This window comes from Aquarana catesbeiana, linkage group LG05, assembly GCF_042186555.1.
Source record: "Aquarana catesbeiana isolate 2022-GZ linkage group LG05, ASM4218655v1, whole genome shotgun sequence".
NCBI lineage: Eukaryota > Metazoa > Chordata > Amphibia > Anura > Ranidae > Aquarana > Aquarana catesbeiana.
The window spans coordinates 564,393,662-564,415,710 of record NC_133328.1 but is presented as its reverse complement, the minus strand read 5'-3'; the positions used below and the strand labels follow the sequence as shown (position 1 = coordinate 564,415,710).

At 40.3% G+C, this 22,049-nt stretch overlaps 1 protein-coding gene across 7 annotated transcripts in view; it reads left to right on the top strand.

Moving 5' to 3' along the window:
• The window catches only part of RUNX1T1 (RUNX1 partner transcriptional co-repressor 1), a 216,015-nt gene that overhangs the window by 150,927 nt on the left and 43,039 nt on the right, over nt 1-22,049 (top strand). For all 7 annotated transcript variants that reach the window (XM_073631944.1, XM_073631947.1, XM_073631946.1 and 4 more), the window contains exons 4-5: nt 1,990-2,079; nt 14,539-14,720. In XM_073631944.1, the coding sequence (XP_073488045.1) occupies nt 1,990-2,079; nt 14,539-14,720 (272 nt within the window). The remainder of the gene's footprint in view (nt 1-1,989; nt 2,080-14,538; nt 14,721-22,049) is intronic.

The window sequence follows — 22,049 nt, the reverse complement described above, 5'->3', positions numbered from 1 at the left end:
ACTGGTGTACTGCTGGAAGCATAGGTCCTTATCCTTACTAGTAGCGGTCATAAATCTAATCTTGCTTGCAATGATTGGATGAGGCTCAGCCATGTAGCACTTGCCTATGAGATAATATAAAATGTTTCCAAGCATGAAAGCAAGTCTTTATCATTGATTTGTAAGGATAAATTCTGTATCTCTCCCTGCACAGTATTGTCAGCTGTCCCTAACAGTTACAACATACATTGACAATACGGCTGCTGTGAGCCCACCCTTTTATAGAAAGGGGGCTGGGTTATTCATTTTTTCAACTTATTGGCGCTTATGATTAAGCTGACCAGGAGCAAAGGCTATAGGTTGGTCCTTTTTTATGACGGCGCATCTACAAACTACCGTATTTGGCCAAAAGTTTGCTATTCGCAAAAATTAGCAAATTCTGAGGATTCATGGGGAATCCATGGTAGCAGCTCATCCATTATTGACAGCTTTTTTAGCTTAGAAAGTGAGTGGCCTCACAAAGTAGTATGGAATATATACTGATTTTTATGTATAGAATGTACAGCTTTTTTAGCTTGTTGGATTATCTTTTTTTTATTGAGCTGCAATATTTTTGTGGAGGAAACATAGAAAGTATTTTATGACTCATACAGCTCTAAACCCTATTAGCAGAGTCAGAAGAATTCTGTGCAGGTCCCAACAAAGTGCCAATGCAATTTAAGTGTGAACAGATGTCTTACTACTCATTGGTGTTTATTTACTAGAACTGTAGAGTGCAAAATCTGCTGCAGCTATGCATAGAAACCAATCTGCTTCTAACTTCAGCTTGTTCAGTCAAGCTTTGACCAAAAAAAAAACCTGCGATCTGATGCAAAGCTGCACCAGATTTTGCACTCCCCAGTTTTAGTAAATCAACCTCATTGCTCTTGTAGAGGCATCCACCAGTCATTGGCCAGCCTATATCAACATGTATTAGCTATTTATCAGGCCGTGTCCAGATATCATGATGCTCAAATATTGCAAGATGCAATAAAGCTGGCCATAAACCAGCGTTTTGTTACAAATTTTTCATATTTGGAACATTTGTTCAGTTTTCCAATGGTTAGTGGGGTTTGGGAAAAAAATCACACATATATGGTAATTATACCTGCTTACTACATCTGGGATTCTATTAAAATAGCAAGTCTGCACAAAATTGCAAGGGGTTTAGAATTAAACTGGTGATTATTATTGTGCATTTTGCTGGAAACTGCTTCAAATATTCAAAAAGCAGGACTTTTTCTAACAAACCACTCCTGCAATGCACCCAAAACAAAGCACAAAAAAGACAATGAGATCTTTCCGTTTAAGTCTGGGGGTGAAAACTTTTAAGTCTAGGGATGAAAACGTTTTACTTACCTGATCCTCCGCTTTCTGGTAAGACGATGCTCCCCCATGCTCAAGTGGTGGACTGTCTCTGTGGACCCTTCGTTGGTCTTGATGACTTGAGGACCTTAGACCAATGGAGCATACTGGAAACGCCGCTGCAGGTACTAGTCTAGCAGAAGGGAGGATCAGGAAAATAAGTGTTCTTTTCAATGCCTTCTAGACCTAAACGAGTAGTTAACTCTTGAAGTATGCATGGAGGAACTTTCGCGTTTCCCAAGGTGGGCTTTAAATTTTGCACAAACATTTTCCACATTTAGCCCTTGCTCACACCGCTGCAATTTGCCATGCAATTTGACAGTTCCAAAGACTTCTGTTAAATGAAATTGGCAGTGTAAATTGCACTGATCTGCGGCTTTGAAATCACGCTGAAGTAGTGCGATTTCAAAGCCGTATCATTGTGAATCAGGGCTTAGACTTCACAGTCCCTTCTGCATTAAACACATAAAAAATGTCCACTTCATTCATTTAAGACTTATGAGTGCCTCTCCTGTAATATTTGTGTACTGCTAACCTTTTGAATATGATGACAATCCATTAAACTACATTTTTCTCTCTTATTCATTTTTTTGCACTACCCAACAGAATTCTACGCTGACAATTGAAGAATTTCATTCCAAACTGCAAGAAGCGACCAACTTTCCACTGCGACCCTTTGTCATCCCATTTTTGAAGGTATTGCACAGTTCATTGGTCTGGAAAGGATTTCAAACCTTATTGTTGCTAGGTCACAAATGTGTGTTTTACTGTTTTGCTTTTTAAGAGCGAAAATGGAAAATAAATCTAAGGTGTAAGCACTGCGCAGTGACTGACACGCTTATCTGGGTGACTTTCTGCCCTTTCGCTTCTCTTTATGTTATTTACAGCTATGGGGCGTAAAAGAGACATTAGTGAAGAATTTAGGGGGTTTCAGAGCTATGGTAGAAAGGATGGACTTTATAGAATAGATGATTATATCTACATTTATCATCATGGTGGCTGTAATGTTCACTCCTTGGTCTGATCATTAAAGCGGAGGTCCGCCCACCACTGCAAAAATTAAAAGCCAGCAGCTACACATACTGCAGCTGCTGGATTTTAATAATCGGACACTTACCTGTCCTGGAGTCCAGTGATGTCAGCACCGCAGCTGATGTTTTGAGGCCGGGAACCCTACTGCGCATGCGCGAGGCTTCGCTCCTACTGGCCCGGCGGCAAAGGGAGGGAGGATGAGGGAGCCGAGCGGTGACAATAACAGCCGCGGCTGTGCCTCCTGGAAGTGGGATTGACAGATAGTAACCCACGTTTAAAACCTCCATTTACATGCCATGTTTAGTCGCGTTTAGCCACATTTGCGCTTAGAAGCGTTGTGAAAACTTTTTTTTTTTTTTTTTTTCAAAATAGCCAAAAATGAAAAACTCCTGTAAATGAAACGTGGCTAAACGCAAGTTACCGCATTTAGCTGCGTTTGGCATCTGAAACGTTGGAAACATCGGCATCTGAACTAATTTTTTTGCCTTCAAGGAAAAGCCTATAAACAACATTAAATGAACCTGTGTACATGTACACATAAGATAACATTGGATGAGTTCAGGGGCAGTTGAAAAAAGCATCCAACTGCCCCTGAACGTCCATTTACCAGCAGCAGTGTACATGAGGCCTTAGAACTAGATATGGAAAAAAAACCCCACAACTTTCACAAACCAGAGAGCACATTTTTTTTTAAATGGCATCTGTTTAATTATATAATTTAGTGGTTATGTTTCATAATTCTTATGTGCCTTAAGCCACAGAGTTCGCAGTCGCTGTTTCCTCAGGCTATGTGCCTATTTCATCATCCCACAAAATATCCGCAGTACATATGTAAAGCACATTACATTCCAGACACTAACAGAGCTCACACAACACTCATCTGCTCCGAGTAATTACACAAAATGGCAGACATGTAGGCACTGAAGTGTTTTAGTAAAGAAATGTCAACAAGTGTTTGATGTACTCATTTGTATCTCATAAACACATGGGTTAACGTAAGACCTGCTTAAAGCGGTATTAAACCCAAAAGCAAACATTTAATACACTTACCAATTCTTTAATATGGTGGCTGCATTTGTTTTCTTTTTAGGCTTTTTTTTTTTCCTTTATTTTTATAGTAATGCCCTGTACACACAATAGGATTTTCCGATGGAAAATGTGCGATAGGACCTTGTTGTCGGAAATTCCGACCATGTGTAGGCTCCATCACACATTTTCCATCGGAATTTCCAACACAAAGTTTGAGAGAATTATGGAAAAAAATCCTGCGAGCCACAATTATCCAGTGCCTTAATGGAAATTCAACCAAACAGCTACCCGGCTGCAGGCGCAGATCACGTATTCATGACCGTGCGATAAATGATATATGAAAAAAATGCGCCGCGCCTAGGGGTGTAACTGAATAACTGTAAATCTAAGTACAAATCATAGATAATAAAGAGTGCAAATCAAATAGAGCCTAAAGCTCTGATCACTTACTAAGATCACCTGCTGTGTGAATCCTAAAGCTCTGATCACTTACTAAGATCACCTGCTGTGTGAATCCTATGAACAAACACACTAACAAATAACTAGTGCAATAAAACACAAAGTGCAATGTGCATAGAAAAACGTAATAAGATAAATATACAATCCACAGTGATTAAAATATAATCATTCCTAATAAGGTGTATATGCTAAAAAATGTTACACATATGTAGATCCACTGTGATTAAAATGAAAAAGAAAAAAAAAAAAAAAAAAAAAAAAAAAAAAAAATTAAATAAAACAATATATATATATTCGTAAAGCACAAACAGAGTAAATCAATCACATGCATGGGCGAATTGAAACTATAATCGCCCTAATAAAGGTGTTCAAATCACATCCGTGAAAGAATCTTCCAATCCAGTAACATAAAGTGACCAAGTTCAAATAAAAGTCAGTGTAATGGTGATGGTTCAAAGAAAAAGTTCCGGTTTTGAATCAAACGTGCCCAAAGAAAAACATGCTGTGAAGTGCCTTGGTGACCCCCAATGTGATTGCGCTCACCTTGGAGCGTGTGACACAGGTTTTAATTGTGTCAATACACGCTTTTGGAGCCACCCCTGGGCTCAGTATTAGGTGCAGCTGATTCCCACACTAGATTCTTTATGGCTCCACTCACATCAGACCATATAAAAGAAAAAGGCTAATATAGTATAATACCGTAGGATACTTTTATTAAAATCACATCCAATCCCCACATGGGGTACTCACATTTATAAGGTGCTCATGTGCACCAAACATAACATAGGAAAAAACGGCTGTGCGGCGTGCTGCGGGGTGTGAGAGCTCCACAACCCAGCTCTGTGCTGATCGCTCCGTCCTGGCCCCTCCCCTACGCGTCTTCGACACAGGGAGTCACGTGTCTTCATCAGGGGGATGAAGACACGTGACTCCCTGTGTCGAAGACGCGTAGGGGAGGGGCCAGGACGGAGCGATCAGCACAGAGCTGGGTTGTGGAGCTCTCACACCCCGCAGCACGCCGCACAGCCGTTTTTTCCTATGTTATGTTTGGTGCACATGAGCACCTTATAAATGTGAGTACCCCATGTGGGGATTGGATGTGATTTTAATAAAAGTATCCTACGGTATTATACTATATTAGCCTTTTTCTTTTATATGGTCTGATGTGAGTGGAGCCATAAAGAATCTAGTGTGGGAATCAGCTGCACCTAATACTGAGCCCAGGGGTGGCTCCAAAAGCGTGTATTGACACAATTAAAACCTGTGTCACACGCTCCAAGGTGAGCGCAATCACATTGGGGGTCACCAAGGCACTTCACAGCATGTTTTTCTTTGGGCACGTTTGATTCAAAACCGGAACTTTTTCTTTGAACCATCACCATTACACTGACTTTTATTTGAACTTGGTCACTTTATGTTACTGGATTGGAAGATTCTTTCACGGATGTGATTTGAACACCTTTATTAGGGCGATTATAGTTTCAATTCGCCCATGCATGTGATTGATTTACTCTGTTTGTGCTTTACGAATATATATATATTGTTTTATTTAATTTTTTTTTTTTTTTTTTTTTTTTTTTTTTTTTTTTTCTTTTTCATTTTAATCACAGTGGATCTACATATGTGTAACATTTTTTAGCATATACACCTTATTAGGAATGATTATATTTTAATCACTGTGGATTGTATATTTATCTTATTACGTTTTTCTATGCACATTGCACTTTGTGTTTTATTGCACTAGTTATTTGTTAGTGTGTTTGTTCATAGGATTCACACAGCAGGTGATCTTAGTAAGTGATCAGAGCTTTAGGATTCACACAGCAGGTGATCTTAGTAAGTGATCAGAGCTTTAGGCTCTATTTGATTTGCACTCTTTATTATCTATGATTTGTACTTAGATTTACAGTTATTCAGTTACACCCCTAGGCGCGGCGCATTTTTTTCATATAACAAAGTTTGAGAGCTTGCTATAAAATTTTCCGACAACAAAATCCATTGTTGGAATTTCCGATCGTGTGTACACAAATCCGACGCACAAAATGCAACGCATGCTCAGAATAAATTAAGAGACGAAAGCTATTGTCTACTGCCCCGTTTATAGTCTCGACATACGTGTTTTACGTCACTGCGTTCAGAACGATCGGATTTTCCGACAACTTTGTGTGACCGTGTGTATGCAAGACAAGTTTGAGCCAACATCCGTCGGAAAAAATCCATGGATTTTGTTGTCAGAATGTCCGATCAATGTCCGACCGTGTGTACAGGGCATAAGTCTGTTGTTTTTCAAAAGCACAAGCTTTTCTGCAGATGTAGCAGTTACTGGGGTGAGACAAATCATTTACTACTGTTAGGGGTGCTTAAAATGATCAGCCTTTATTCCCAAAAGGAACAAACCTGTTTGCTGTAACTGCTTGTAAAGTGTTAGCTGGAGTTTGGCTTTAATTTGTTAGTGTATCTAAATCTACATTGATTGTCCCCTCTCCTAGACTGACAATGCTGTTGTCTGCTATGCCTTGTGTGCTTAAGTGTTAGTAAACCCAGGACCCTGCATTACCTATATCCGGTATCACACAGGACGTGGAAATGCAATTCTTTTAGTAAATATAAACTTCTAAACACCTTTTCTCATCAGCAGTTAGAGAAGTCTTGTGACTTCTATCAGTGTCTGATTAAAGCTTGTAGGAGGGGATTCCATTCTGCTCTGACTGTCCTGTGAGGCTCCAGGACCCCTGACCCTCTGTCTGGACAGTGCTGATTGGCCCTGTGCTGATCACTTGCACTCCCCCAAGAAAAAAAAAACTCTCTAGCAATACACACCAAACGGAGCATGTGCAGCTTGTCCCCTTACCCTCTGTACTATCTGGAGATGGTTTGGGGACAGTGGAAGAAGGAGAGGTTTAGAGAAGAGAGGATCAAACAGCCTTTTTACACAATGCAGAGGATTAACCCCTTAGGTTCAACAGTGAGTATAACAAGCATGCTTTACTGCATATACAGACTGATTTTACTGTTGTGGGTTTAGTAACACTTTAATCCAGAGTGGAGGCACCCTAATACAGGAAGTGTGTTACTGGCCAAATGACCAGAGGGGGGAAAAAAGCTGAAAATAAGAAAACTATTGCAGCCACCACATTCAATGATTGGTAAGCAGCAATGTATTGCATTTTGGTTTTGGGTTTAATACTGCTTTAAATCTTTATTATATTAGAAGTGGTATCTACAGCCAGCAACAAGGCCCCTTTCACACGGGCAGTCCGATCAGGTCCGCCTGTCAGTTTTCCAGGTGGACCTGATCGGACCCTCCAAGCGCTTTTCTATGGAGCGGCGAATGTCCGCTGACACCAGCCGCCATCTGATCTGATGCTGTCCGCCAAAAACAGATGGATGGCGGTCCTATTCCCTATCCATCAGGCAGATCGGAAATGGACAGGTGCTCTGTTTCCTACCAATTGCCCCATAGAGGAGAGCAGGACTGTGTCCATGTCCGCTCAGGACCTGTCATCCCCCTGCTCAGCGGGGATCAGCGGAGAGATCAGCGGAGAGATCCCTCACTGAGCTAGCGGATTCCACTTAGCGGAGGCGCCTGTGTGAAAGGGCCTAAGGAATTAGTCCAGCTCTTCAGAAGGTATTGTTTATGGAATGCTGAAGGCAGGACTCTCACCAGGAATGTTTCTAGCGTCTGTCCTCCCTTGAATTACTGTAATCTGAAAAGGAACATGCACTTTTCCTTAGAGAAAAGGACACTGAGCAATCATTCACCTAAATATTTTTCAACATGCTGAAAAATGCATATGATAGTGAGTGATACTAGCACATGTTTGCTATGTCCCAATTTGAACAGTCAGCATTTGAATCTGATGCATCAGTTGGCGTTACTGGACCATGTATGGCCACCCTTATACAGCAGGAAAAATATGAACATGAGAATCTGATTGGTTGCTATGGGTGACACTTTTTTTTTTTTTTTTCATCTCCATTTTTCTGAGAACGCTTTTGTTTTCCACTTCACTGCATGCTTAAAATATTAAACAGGAATGTTTACAAAAACACTCATCATGCTTGCTTCATAAAAGGACGCTTTCTGTATGAATTTCATCATATTAACATCATTTCCTCTGTGAATACGAATGGTTTCTCTGCTTTGTAAAAAAAAAAAATAAAAAAAATATGCTTCTCTTCAGGGTCAAATTGGCTGCCACAAAAATTTGAAAAAAAAAGAAAAGAAAAAAAAAAAGCTTACAAGGACACTTCCACATTCTTCCATCAGAGCTGTGCGCCATATGGTCGCCATATCATTTACTTTGGATCACTGGAATCAAAGATGCAACTTTTTTTTTCTAATTTTAGTGCTTTTCCTCAAAGGAGACATTAATGACAAAAACCATATGGTTGTGGGAACACGGGGCCTTAATAAGTGCATTCAAACGCAGCTGTAACAATATGCATTAAAATCTTGTTTTCATTAAGCTAATGCAACCCGCAGACCCGCGATTCCATTCTACGTTTATGGAGAAACATTTACTGGAAGGATATTAGACACCATCCTAATTACCTAATCTGGCACCAGAACTAGAACAAACAAAATTGCTTTGTATTACCATTTTTTTTTAAATTGAAAGAAGATGTTTATAGAATTGCTGAATTAAAAAAAAAAAAGAAGGCATGGAATGCTTTAACCGTGTCATACTTACTTTTACATTTGTCAATAGCAGCATTTCTGCTTTTCATTAACTCCAAAACTAGAGGACTCGGCTGCATTTTGAAACAATCGTAAAATATTTTTTGTGCTAATTGGGTCACTGTTAAAGTGACCCTTACTGGCGGTCCTTGTCTTTAATCTCCGGTGCTTTGCTGCTCCTCGGATAACACCTCCTCCCGCCACACCCTGTATTTTCTCCCACTCGTATTTCACTACAGGACATATGGGCCACCCGGAGAAACAGCAATGTGCAGTTGGAGGAGAAGGTATTCACACAACCCCAAGTGTAGAATACCTACAACAACCAGGGATCAGCAAAGTGCCATATGTGGTGACTGTGTCGCTTTATTGGAATGGTCATGAGACCAATACCTGTGATGTTCTGGCTCCCTACAAAAGGGAAGAACAAGAACAAGTATTGACCCAGTAACTGTCAACAACAACAAATTTTTGTTGTCGGACTTTTCCATCGTGTGTACACAAGTCAATCGCACAAAAGTCCTCGCATGCTCGGAATCAGGTACGAGCCGGAAGCGCTCGGTCTTGTAAAACTAGCGTTTGTAAAGGAGATATCACGTACATCTTGTACGTCACTACGTTCGTAATTGTTGGCTAACATTTGTGTGACCGTGTGTATGCAAGACAAGTTGGAGCCAACATCCTTCGAGCAAAAATCCACAGTTTTGTTGTCGGAAAGTCTGATCGTGTGTACGGGGCATGAAACTTATTTAGGTCTAACCTGCAGCATAGTGGTGTAGTGGTTAGCACTTTTACCTAGCAGCAAAAGGGTTTCTGGTTTGAATCCCAACCACAACACTGTGGAGTTTGCATGTTCTCCCTGTGCCTGTGTGGGTTTCCTCTAGGTACTCAGGTTTCCTCCCACACTCCAAAGATATGCTGGTAGGTTAATTGTATCCTGTCTAAATTGGCCCTAGTATGTCTATGTATGAATGTGAGTTAGGGACCTTAGATTGTAAGCTCCTTGAGGACAGGAACAAAGAGAACCTGCTCCAGGTGTCTGTTTCCAATGATCTCTCCCCTCTTCAGGTGTGGGTGCGTCTCAATATGCAACCATATGCGAGAACAAAACAAAAAGGTCTGTATGGCCGCACTCCAATGAAAAACAATTTCTTTATTGTTATAAATCCATACAGCAAGGATAAAACCACTGACGCATTTCACACCTTTAAGCTATGAATAAGCACCTGCCTTAATGGTGTGAAACGCGTCAGTGGTTTTATCCTTGCTGTATTCCTTGAGGACAGGGACTGATGTAAATGTATAATGTATGTGTAAAGCGCTGTGTGAATTGATGGCACTATATAAGTACCTGAAATAATAATAATAACCCACAGTGGCTACTGGACAAGTTGCAAAAATTAAAATAGTTCTAAAGGCAGAAGGTTTTTTACCTTAATGAATATATGCATTAAGGTAACAAACTTTCTGGGTGCAGCCCTCCTACCCTCTCTTATACTTACCTGAACCCCATCTTGATTCAGCGATGTGTATGAGAGCAGCGGCTCTCCTGGGTCTTTCTCTCATTGGCTCACACAGCAGCGGGAGCCATGGGCTCCTGCTGCTGTCAATCACAGCCAGTGAGCCAATGAGGAGGGAGCATTGGCATGCTTTGTATTTTGAACGGATAATGTCCATTCACAGAAGCGCGGCTCAGAAGCGAGTCTGCTTGAGTGCCCCCATAGCAAGAGCCTTGTTTTTGGGGGCACTTGGCAGGGGGGAGGAGCCAGCCGGGGACCCAAAAAGAGGAGGATTTTTAGCTACTCTATGCAAAACCATTGCACAGAGCAGGTAAGTATAACATGTTATTTAAAAAAAAAAAAAACTGCCGTTTTTTTTGAATCACTTTAAGGTTTTTCTTCTTCTAGGGATGCCCTCTTTAGTGTCATTTAAAGTGTTAACGCCAGTCAAAGCATATTTTTTCGATTTTAGATACACTGGGGAAGGGTTAGACTTCAGGGTTTTGTTGCTGTCTCCAGATCTCCCAAAAATGCGTGAACTCTGACAATTGTCATTGGAACAAATGTCCCCATTGGAATGCATAACTTTTATTCATTTTATTCATTTCCCAGGGACAACTAAAAATAGTTTTTCCTCTTTCTCTCATGATGTTTCAGCATGAATATGAAGTTAGATTTTCCCAGTGGGACAGAAATACAGGAATATAGATCCCCTCTAGTCAGTTTTCTTCACAACCAGTGGCCCTATTGGAACACTTCACCAGAACAAGCCAATAAAGTGTATCTCCCATAGGGAACACAGACAGCATTGAAAAACATGACAGAAGTTCTAATTCTTCCCCACGGGATCTAAATTAGAATTTTTTAATTTTTTTTTTAACAAATGGCTTTTGTCATCTTTTTCGTAATCCTATACATTACTGTATGTGTTTTATATCGTTTTCTGCAACCTGCAGATGTGAAGATGGCTATAAATGGTAATTGGGTCTTCAGTAGTCCAAATCATTGGCCTAAGGCTGGGTTCACACCATTGCGAATTGGATTCTGGTTTCACTGCATCCAATTCACATGTCAGGAGATTGTGACCGGTTCTCTATGGAGCCGGTTCACACATCTCTGGAGTGGCTCCGGTGCGAATTGCACAGGAGTCGTGTGCGTCTTTTGGTCTATTTCAGGCCTGAATGCAGCCAAAAATTCTGAAATCGGTCCTGAAATGGTGAACGGGGATGCACCCCCTGCTGTGAGCTGCTCCGTGTGGCAGTGTGAACCCAGCCTTACTCTAGCTAGAATTAAATTTTATACTCCATGCATTTCCTCTAATGCATGAATGTTCTGCCATCCTGCATCCTGCATACAAAATGTACCCGTATTAATGTGGAAGTAAAGGCAAAACCTAACACACTCTAAATCTACTCCCACCCCAATTCTAAGCCCAATCTATCTACCCCTGTAAAGAAAAGATTGCTATACTTACCTATTCTGAAGCCGCTCCGTTCTACTGTTCAGCGGCGCCCTCTGTGTGCAGAATAACGCTGGGAAATGCCTGGGAAGTGACGTCACCCATAGACTTACTATGGAGCTTCCATTGTTGGCTGCCCCTTCTACATACTGAAGCCACCACTGACAGCTCACCCTGGGATCGGACTGGAGTGGATCCAGAATAGGTAAGTATAGCGATCTTTACTTAACAGGGCTAGATAGATTAGGTTTACAATATGAGTGGGAGTAGGTTTAGAGGTTTTGCCTTTACTTCTACTTTAACAAGTGTCATATTTTTTACAGCAGGATTTTTTTCATATGAATTTTGTAAATATTAAATTTAGGGTTCAAATAGAATGTGCTGCTGTGCAGTCAGTGAATAGCAGTTGGCTCACATCCAGCTATCCTTTGCCAAATATCATCTGTACACAACATGGGCAGCATGTTAGTCATTTTTCCTAATTACCATTCAGGAATTTGTCTTTGTGAGACTGCAGAAATAAATGTATTTTCTTAGAATAATACTTCTGTCTTTCTGATGTCTGTGAAATATTATCGGATTTGCAAAGGATAACATCTCCACTTGTCAGCTTCACTGTTCATGGGAAAGTAGTGCTAGGGCTTTATCATGGAAACATAAAATAACTTTTAAAAGAAATCTGTCACCTACACACAATAACACATTAAACCTATGTCTGAACGAGCTTAGTATACAATGTAACCCGTACATCATTAACCAAGTAACAGCTGTACAGTTCTGTCTATATTCTCCTTTTTTATGTGTAAGGGAACATTCAACTCAGTGTTGCCAACCGTCAGTATTTTTACTGGCAGCCAGTAAAAAACAGGCATTTTTCTCCTGCCAGTAAATGCCAGTAAAAAGAAAAGGTTTCTAGTAAAAAACATGGCTGTGACGCTCAGCCCAGAGCCAGCCGAGACCATACTAGTGCCTGCTACAATGTGTTCGGGCGGCTCTGGTGGAGGCGGTGCCTGAGCATGTCCTGTGATGTCACGGTGCAGGGGAGCCAAGCAGAGCGGCCAGAGCCTTGTCTGTGGGGTGGGAGCAAGGCAGGCCAGAAGCGGGACCATCAGTGCTGTTTGGACTGGAGGGACCACCTGGCTTGGAGAGAGACTGTCACTGTGACTCAGGAGGGGACGTGTCGTGTCGGTAATATGTACTGCTGCACACTGCTGTCAGTATCACTGTGAGAGTCAATTTCATGTGTGTGCTGCCCATTCTAATTTCTTGCCCTCCTGAGTCCTGTCCCTGAGCTACTTACTTACTATATTGAAAATAAAATAAGAAATATGTTTTTTGCCGTATTATCTACCTTAAATCACATTGATAATTACATATTGTACTTGCTTGTAGCCTAAATAGTGAAATTTGTACTTAAAACTGTAATTTTGTAACTTTTGCAAATGTCAGTAAAAACTTGGCTGTGCCAGTAAATTTGGGATGTCATGTCAGTAAATTTCAATCTGTTAGGTTGGCAACACTGATTCAACTCCATGCAGCTAACTGTATTTGGTTGGGGTGGGGGGATTCCACAAAACTCCTAATATCCTTGTTTTTTAAAGGGAGTATTGCTTATAGTACACCAAAACTCAGTCACTGACATCTACAGACTGGATATAGAACATTAGAAGGATGAGAGAACCACACAGTTTGAACAAGTCTAGTAAGAATTTTATTTCAGAGCACAAAATCAAAAATAGATCATTTTTTCGAAGCTCAAAACTTCATTCTCATCTTGAGTCAGACATTTGCTTTTGAATTTAATGTCATTAAATAAAATTCTTACTGGGCTAACTCAAGCTTGGTAGTGCTCTCATCTTTCTAATGTTCTATAGACCTCTCTAGGGACCCTTTGGAATACCCCCGGTTGACAGAGGGGCTGCCCTTAGAAATGACTACATTATTCTGACTTGAACCTTCTGTCTACCCTGGGGTCCAGTGCACAACCAACACACATCCACAGACTAGGTGGACATATACAGATAGACATACCTGGGTGTATTGTCAGGAAATATGTCCTGTTGGCCATGCAAATGGCCCACCCACTTTTAAACCTCTGTTAAAAACACAGTTTAAAAAGTTTCAGGTTAAAGCACAGAACTATTAAGTATTTTAAAAGCTTACTTTGAGTGTGTTGGAAAATTTCCTCACAATCAGCACTGCCAGCTATAGCCTGAGAGGTCGCCGTATTAACTAAGGAATGTTAGTGCGTTGATCTCCCCCCGCTGTGCTATTGCATTCTGACAGGGGGATACCCCCCCTCCCCCCAAACTCCAGAACACACTTATCAGCGCTCGCAGCCATTGGCTGCTGGTCAGATGCTGGTTTTCCAGCATGCCCATTCAACAGAAGCTGGGCATGAGACCGGCTGATGTTGGACACTCAGCTGTACACACTGTCAGAATGTTGGATGATTCCTGTTGCATCGTCTGACATGCGGATTGTGTGTACCCAGCTTTACTGTCTGGATCATCAGGTGAAAAGAACTGAAGAAGCCTGAAAGAAAACGAAAACAGTCACCATGTCTAAAGACTGGTGAGCTGCATTGTAAAAAATATTTATTTTTGGGTTTAAATACACTTTAGGGGAATTTGACTTATATATGTTTTTTGGGGAACTGTGCATAACTACTATCACTGTGTAATGTAATCGTTAAACAAAGTTACAGAATGTTGTAAATGTAATGCACTGGTAAAGATACTAGTACCGGCTACTAAACAACCTGCAGTAGACAAACTATTACTACCACATTAAATAACCTTAACATTAATAGTGCAGACGGTTCCTCTGCTATTTTACCCTGGTGATAGCAGCTTTGCATGGAGTAAAGAACAGAAGGAAGAATGATTATAGATTCTGTCAAAATGTTACAGGGATTTGAGAATAAAATGACATGCTTTCCAGAGTTCAGAATTTGTAACAAGCTGTTACCTCTGTGTTTTCTGTATATTTCATAGGCCAATCTGCCTCTGCTGCAGCGGGAACTTCTGCACTGCGCAAGACTTGCCAAGCAAAACCCAGCCCAATACCTGGCTCAGCATGAGCAGCTGCTCCTGGATGCCAGCACCAACTCGCCTGTTGACTCATCAGAACTGCTTCTTGATGTGAATGAAAACGGGAAGAGGAGAACTCCTGATAGGTAAAGACCCAGGATCTAAATTTTAAAACTTTGCAAAGAAGTTACCATGAGTATTTTTACAGGTTTACATTATACTTTGGAGATATTCTAAAGAGGAAATTACTTATTGCTTTAGCAATATTGCTGTTTCTGCATGAGACTTATCAGTTTAGTTCTCAAAACTGGGAGGGTAGTATAAAGAGCAATGTGCAAAGAATAGTCATAAGACATTTTTTTAATGCAAGTGAAACCTGTCAAAAGTGATATTTTAGTATTTGATACATGTTAACGATATGAATCACCAGCGGACATCTTATAGATCTTTGGCTCCATTGCTGAGACCTGTTGACCTTAGTTCAATCTATCCTGCATGGCCATTATGATAAAGTATCACTCTCAATGTTGTACAGACATTAGGAGGAAACACATACCCAATATTGCTATAATGTTTACCATTTAATCTGAAAAAGATTAAAGTTTAAAATTTAAATGAAAGGGCATGCATCTGCATGCTGATACATGAAGGTGCAACCATGTGAGTGGATTGAAAGTTCTGGGGGATAAACCCCTAAAAATTAGTCTCTAAAAAAGTCTCTAAATGGAGGCTGTAAAGGGAGCGAGGCTGCTACCACTTGTTTAAACAATAATATAGAATACATAAAAGTCCAACATTGAGAGTGAACAAAAGGAAAGCAAAAGGAGGAAAGAGAAGTGTCCTTTAAACAGCTTAGGAATTTTTTCAGTATATAGGTATAAAACAACATTAAAAACTTGCGTGAATAATGTTGGAGCACTTGCAGAGTGCTAGAGCGGGTGGGAGCTTCCATGTGCAGTGTCACAGGAGGACTGCCAGAAAGTCTCTATTGAGGGATCCACGAGCGCCATGTGTTAGCCGCAGCTGGAGCCTTGATAACCCTCATAGAGACGTTGGCTGTGTGTCTCTGGGTGGGAGTGGTCCAGGGCTGTCAAACTGGGGAGCCACCCACACGCTGTCTGGCCAATCAGAACACACTTCGAAGGCACGGCCTCGCCTTCTTCATCAGCCAAGCCTTCTGATTGGCCAGACAGCATGTGGGCGACTTCCCAGTTTGACAGCCTTTTCCGGCAGTCCTCCTGTCCTCCTGTGACACTGCACGTGGAAGCTCCCACCCGCTCTAGCACTCTGCAAGTGCTCCAACATTTTTCACGCAAGTTTTTAGTGTTGTTTTATACTTATATACTGAATAGATTCCTAAGCTGTTTAAAGGATTGGCTTGGCGCTTCTATCTCCTCCTTTTGCTTTCCTTTTGTTCACTCTCAATGTTAGACTTTTATGTATACTATATTATTGTTTAAACAAGTGGTAGGTAAGAGCAAAACCCAGAAATTGGGGAGCTCTTCAAGATGGAGCAAGAACTTTAAAATGCCAAGTAATACTTCCTTGCTCTTAAACTCAGTTGGATAACACTAGAATCATTTTAAAAAGGGATTCTCTGATCTTATAAGATTAAACTGGATCTTTTTGGACTTTTCACAAAACATTGTAAAACTGGTGACCGCAGAAACTGGTGCAACTCTGCATAGTAAACCGCTTCTAGGTGTTATTGTAAGCTTACTCGAACCAGCTAAAGTTAGAAGCTGATTAGTTACTATGCACAGCTTCACCAGATTTTGTTTGCTCCTGTTTTGGTAAATCTCCCTCACAGTATTGCAAAAAACCACCCCTGCTCATCACCCTGAAAAAAACCTTATGGGATGCTTCTCATCAGCAGGGATTGGGAACATGGTCAAGACTTAGGTCAAGATGGATGGAGTCAAATGCACAGCAGTTTTGAGGGAACACTTGTTTCACATTACAAGAAAGCTGAGACTGGGTGGAGGTTTACTTCCAGCTGGACAATGACCATGAGCCAAAGTTACACTGTTCAAAACCAAAACCTAAGTGTGTTAGAATGACTCAATAAAAGCCCAGACCTAAATCCTTTTGAGAATCTGTGGCAGGCTGCTTTTTCCCATACTGCTGTAAAACAACAGAGAAACTCTACATGGAAAATGTTTTAAGACTCAGATGTTGGATTGACTCACGTGGATGAAAATTTATGCAACCAACACATGCCCCCTTTTATTATTTGATAATTTTTTTCATGCCCCAATTAAAAATAGATCCAGAACATTGTATATAACACCCCATGGTTTGAAAGGACACAGTAAATACATTGCCTTTGTGTATCTTAAATTGTCCTTATTTTTTACCTCTCTGTCTCTGGATGGTTGGCAACCCTTCTGTCTCCAGTATTTTTTAACTAGCATGGTGATGTCATAAGATAAAGAAAAGGTTGCAGTGGATTGCACAAAAAGTCCTAAAAATTTGAAACTTTGCTGTGTAAGACTGAAAAATATTTTAAAAGCTTAGAAAACGTACCGCTTGCTTATTACAACTCATTAAAGTTGTACAGGTCTAGCAGCACAAGATAAGTTCAGCTCAACAAATCATCTTTCTCGTTGCAATATCTTACTGCAGACTAAATACAATTTTTATTTCTAATATGCTCATAAAATAAGCCTTATCTGGCTGCTCCACTCACCCTGGCCCCACAAATGCTTCCAGAAGACATTCCAAGAAATATGTTCTAAGAATAAAATAATAAAACATGGTTAGAAAGAAGAAAGACGTTTAAATTACAAGGTCTAGTCGCTTTCATGTTTCTTTCATAGTTCCAGTATAACATATATGTGGTTTTAGTCTGGTGCCTACTAACATATGTTTGTAGACTTGATATGTTTTATTATCATGGAATGCAGCTGAATGGTCTGTCAAAAGTACACTGTATATGTATAACAGGATGTGAATTGGAATGGCTTTCTGTGGATATTTAAAAACCAAATCCATCACAAGTGATACACCATTCTGTTTAGATATCCAATAGTATATTGAAATCTGTCACTGGCAGTAATATATTACTTAATCTAGCTTTAGTGCAGGTGCCCACCAGGAACCTAGAGGGCCACCAGTTTGGGTTCACCTACCATGTATAAGTGCAAAAAACCTGGGGCACTTTAGCAGCATATGGCAATCATTTGTTTATTAAGTTGTCACAATAATAATTATGATTGCAATGTTTAGATAATGTATTTTTTCCATACAATGCAGGGGTGCCCAAGGCACAAATTGTGCCTTCTGTTAATGATTATATCATTGAGGAGATTAATATGAACCCCAAAGTATGCCTGTGCGAGCACCCTAAAATACAATTTATTGAAAGTAGAGTAGGTATTTGACCTTTCACCGTGTGTGGTCCAAGATATGACCTTATCCAGATTTGGATTAAAAAGTGCAGCGCCAGTCCTCGGCTGTAGTACAAATGACACCTCAGTATGACTTCAGAGTAAAGCTATCATTCCTCTTTAGAAGACGCCTGGCTATGCAGGCATATGACCAGCCCTAGACATCTTTGCCAGCCTATTATTGCCTAACATGAACAGCAGAAGACCATTTATGTCCAGTTCTATTCAGAGATGAAAGTTAGGTGATGTGCATACACCTCTAGCTTTGGCTTATCTGGGACAAAACATTGCAATTGATCAAGGTTTTGTAGCCTGTGAGATCGCTCTTCTCCCTGAAGAGCTGATGCCAACAATTTCCGCAGTTGCACAATAAACACTAAACCATTGCCTGATCCCACCAAAAATAGTTAATTTGGAAGACCATTATCTAATTCTGTGGGTACCTTTATTGGGTTGCATGAAATGTCTTTTGCTGGAATTATTGAATAGCAAATGATGCGACAGAATAAGCACCTTCAAAAAGCTACAGCCTCTGGCAGATTTTCAGCATCTGACAATTCAAGGTGTGTCAGAAGCCTTTGTATCCTGTTGCGCGCTCTGGTTCCGTTCAACAGCCCCTATGTCAATTCACAGCACAATATGGACGCAGGGGCCAGTGGGAAAAAAAATCACAGAGCACACTGGAGAATCGCACAACCAGGCATTTGACATTTGCCAGATGGGAAGATTCTGAAGAGAGCAAAGTGAGGACTTGCTGCACTCCTCTGTCTTATATGAAGAAGTTAACATTAAAATTAGATTTTTTCACATGCACCTTTTTTAAGATTTTTTTTTTTTTTTTTTTGCTTTAAAGTATGCAAAGTGCAAAACACTTGCTGATAACCAGTGGCTATGGCTTACTAAATCTCGCTCCTCTGTCGTATATAAAATAAATCTGTTTATGTCAAGGGCACCAAACAGACCTTTTTTCGCAAATACCTTTATTAGTAACAAAAACAAAAAAAACGCAAAAATTGCAGTTTTAAGGAACTGGCATTCTTCTCCGAGTCAATTTGTTGCATTCTTCTTGGGGTTGTCAGCGCAAACTCAATCTTTTCAAGCGTGAAATTAGAGATGTCAAACATTTTAGCCAGAAGCTATTTTTCTACAACTCATCCCATGCAAATTTCTTTAGCGTGGTAAAGAATTGTCCACAGGAAAAAAAAAATAATAGTACATAATGTTCTCTGGTCCAGTAATTACTTCTTTTATGGGTTTTTAGATCTATATTTGATAACATTTATTTAAAATATGTTCAATTTAATTTAAACCACAGTTCTTTATAGAATATCATGATGAAAGTGTCTGAAAGAAAAAGAAACATTTTTGTTGCCCTTTGCGGTCAGGTTTACCATTTTATGAATATAATTCAGTATGAAAGTCGTTTTTATTTGTGGCTATTTTTGAAGATGCCTCATATGCAATTTAAACACTGCCTCTTTACAAATCGGCACCTTTTGTACTACTAACTCTCCTAAGAATTTTAGTTTGTGGAAGGATTTGATGTCACAATGATGATCTGAATTGCTGACTGACAGTTAAACTTGTCACACCAAAATATGTCAATAGGCATGAAATTATTGTTGCCCCATCTGGTCAGTTATGCTTTTGGCTATATCTATGGCACTTCTCTTGGCTGGTCAGCTGTTGTGGGTCCCTTTTTATGAATCAATCTGCTTAATTGGATTTCCAAAGTCAGTTACTATTTTGTACCCCCAAGAAAGTCGACAACGTACTGTCATACGTCATAGTTATAAACTTGAATGATCAGGGGATCTGAGTGAGTTTATAGATATTTTTGTGTGATCTTGGTGGTGGGCTCATACTTATACTTCAGACCATCATTTGATGTGTATGGCCCCATCTTCCACTGTCTTATCTAAAAGCAAAACCATAGTTACAAGAAAATGACACACAAAACTAGCATAGGAGTTAAACATGACATTTACAAATCTACTAAAGACCTTCATTGGAAGAAGCAAATGCAGCATCTGCCTTTGTCACCCGCCTACCTGATTCACAGTACTATGCTTCTGGCCACAGTATATAGGTAGGCAAAACGGTCATCAAAAGTGGCAAGGCTGGTCTCTGTCCATCATAGGAGACATGACTTTGCATCATGCCTCTCGGGCAGAGCTTTAGAGTTTTCTAAAATTGCCCAAGGGTCCATTGAGGTCCACCCAATCTTTTTCTGATATTTTTATTCAAATGAAGGCAACCTAAAACCCTAAGTGAGTGAGTGGACATTTTATCCTTACAGTGAGGAAACCAATTCTTCCTAAGTAATTTAATGGACCGGTAGTGGCACTATGGCACTATATGGAACTATAGAATTTTTTGCCAGTTTTTGTAATGAAGGTGCCCAGTCCACATTTAATAATTTATATTACAATATATAAAGTTCAGGGACCTGCTATCCTCAGTTTGCTACCTACATCTGTTCTTGGAAGTGGTATATGCATCGTACCTTGTGGTATGAATGTAGATGACTGAGTAAGATTAGCCCTTATAGCACACCAGAAACATTGTGATCATTATAAGCCACATACAAAATTTTTAGCATTTTTTGCTTTTATTAAATTGGCTACGAGCAACCTTTTTCTGACATCCACTGCCCAGTGAATGTTTATGTTGCCAGGGAAAACAGTCATTCAAGGGTCTAATTATTCATAACGGAGCAGTCAGAAATTTGAAACATATGTATTTGTAGTAGATGCCCGATTTTCACAATCCTAGGAAGGAAAAGATCATTAGAAAGTTCTTCATTTTTATTTCCATTATACATTATTTTTTAATTAGACCTCTTTTAAGATGCTTTTTCTATTACAGACCTAGCTTGTGTATTCTTTATTAGTCTTTCTTGCATTCAAATCTGTTCAAAGAGTGGGTTTAACAGCACGTGCGAAAAAACTTATGCCATTGAAGATGAAATATTATTTTCTTAATCTGCTCAGTGTCAGCACTAATATGTTATTTTGTATCTATTCTACTGCCTGTGATGTTATGCTGAAGTCTAGATTTAGGCTTAAAAGGCGCTTGCAAGTGTGACAGGGAAGCTTTATGTTTTACGGAATGTTTTCTTGGTGCATATGGTCTGACACGGATGAGCAACCACGGTGAGATTTTGGTGTCTATTAAACTGGCTCATTAAAAAGATCAATCTGTTTCAATAATAACACTGGGAGCTATCAGTCACTGAAAGAGTAAAAAAGGGGGAAAAAACTTGACATGTGAGTAGAAAACACAACTAAGTAATTCATACGCGACATGTCACAGTAGAAGGGAACTCATGTTTATTGCGCCATTAGACTCCATTCTCAGCAAGACCAATGATTGTTCTGTACTACTGTTCATTTTGTATGAATATAAATTTTATGTTATACTATAATATATATATATATTTATACCAGGTAATCTTCCTTATCCTTCCCTGTGCTTTGTGAGCTTAGGTTTCATGGCCACACCATGAAAACACTGTACTGTTTACACTCTGTCTGCATTGCTCTTGTAACTGCAAAAAAGGGGGACAACATAGGCATCGACTCCACACCTGGATGGATTTGTAAAAAGAAAACAAGCACGTATATTCATTCTGCAAAAGTAGTTGTTCTCTTAGCAGAGTGAATATGGGGCATTTAAAGTGATTGTAAGGGTTAGTTTTTTTTTTTTTTTTTATAAATAGCAAACATAGCATACTTACCTCCACTGTACAGCTCGTTTTGCATAGAGTGGCCCTGAACCTTGTCTTCTGGGGTCCCCCGGCAGCTCTCGCGGCTCCTCCCTACATCAGATAACCCCCTAGGAGAAGCGTTCCCCGGTGGGTTACCCTGCGGGCGCGCTCCCGAGTCCAGCATTTGCGTCCATAGACACGAATGCTGGACTCGGCCCTGCCCCCCCCCCAACGCTTGCGTCATTGGATTTGATTGACAGCAGCGGGAGCCAATGGTTGCGCTGCTATCAATCAAGAGCCGGGACCCCATGGAGAGAGGGAGAGCGCATCTCCGCCGACAGAAATACGGGGCTCAGGTAAGTAAAACGGGGGGGCTG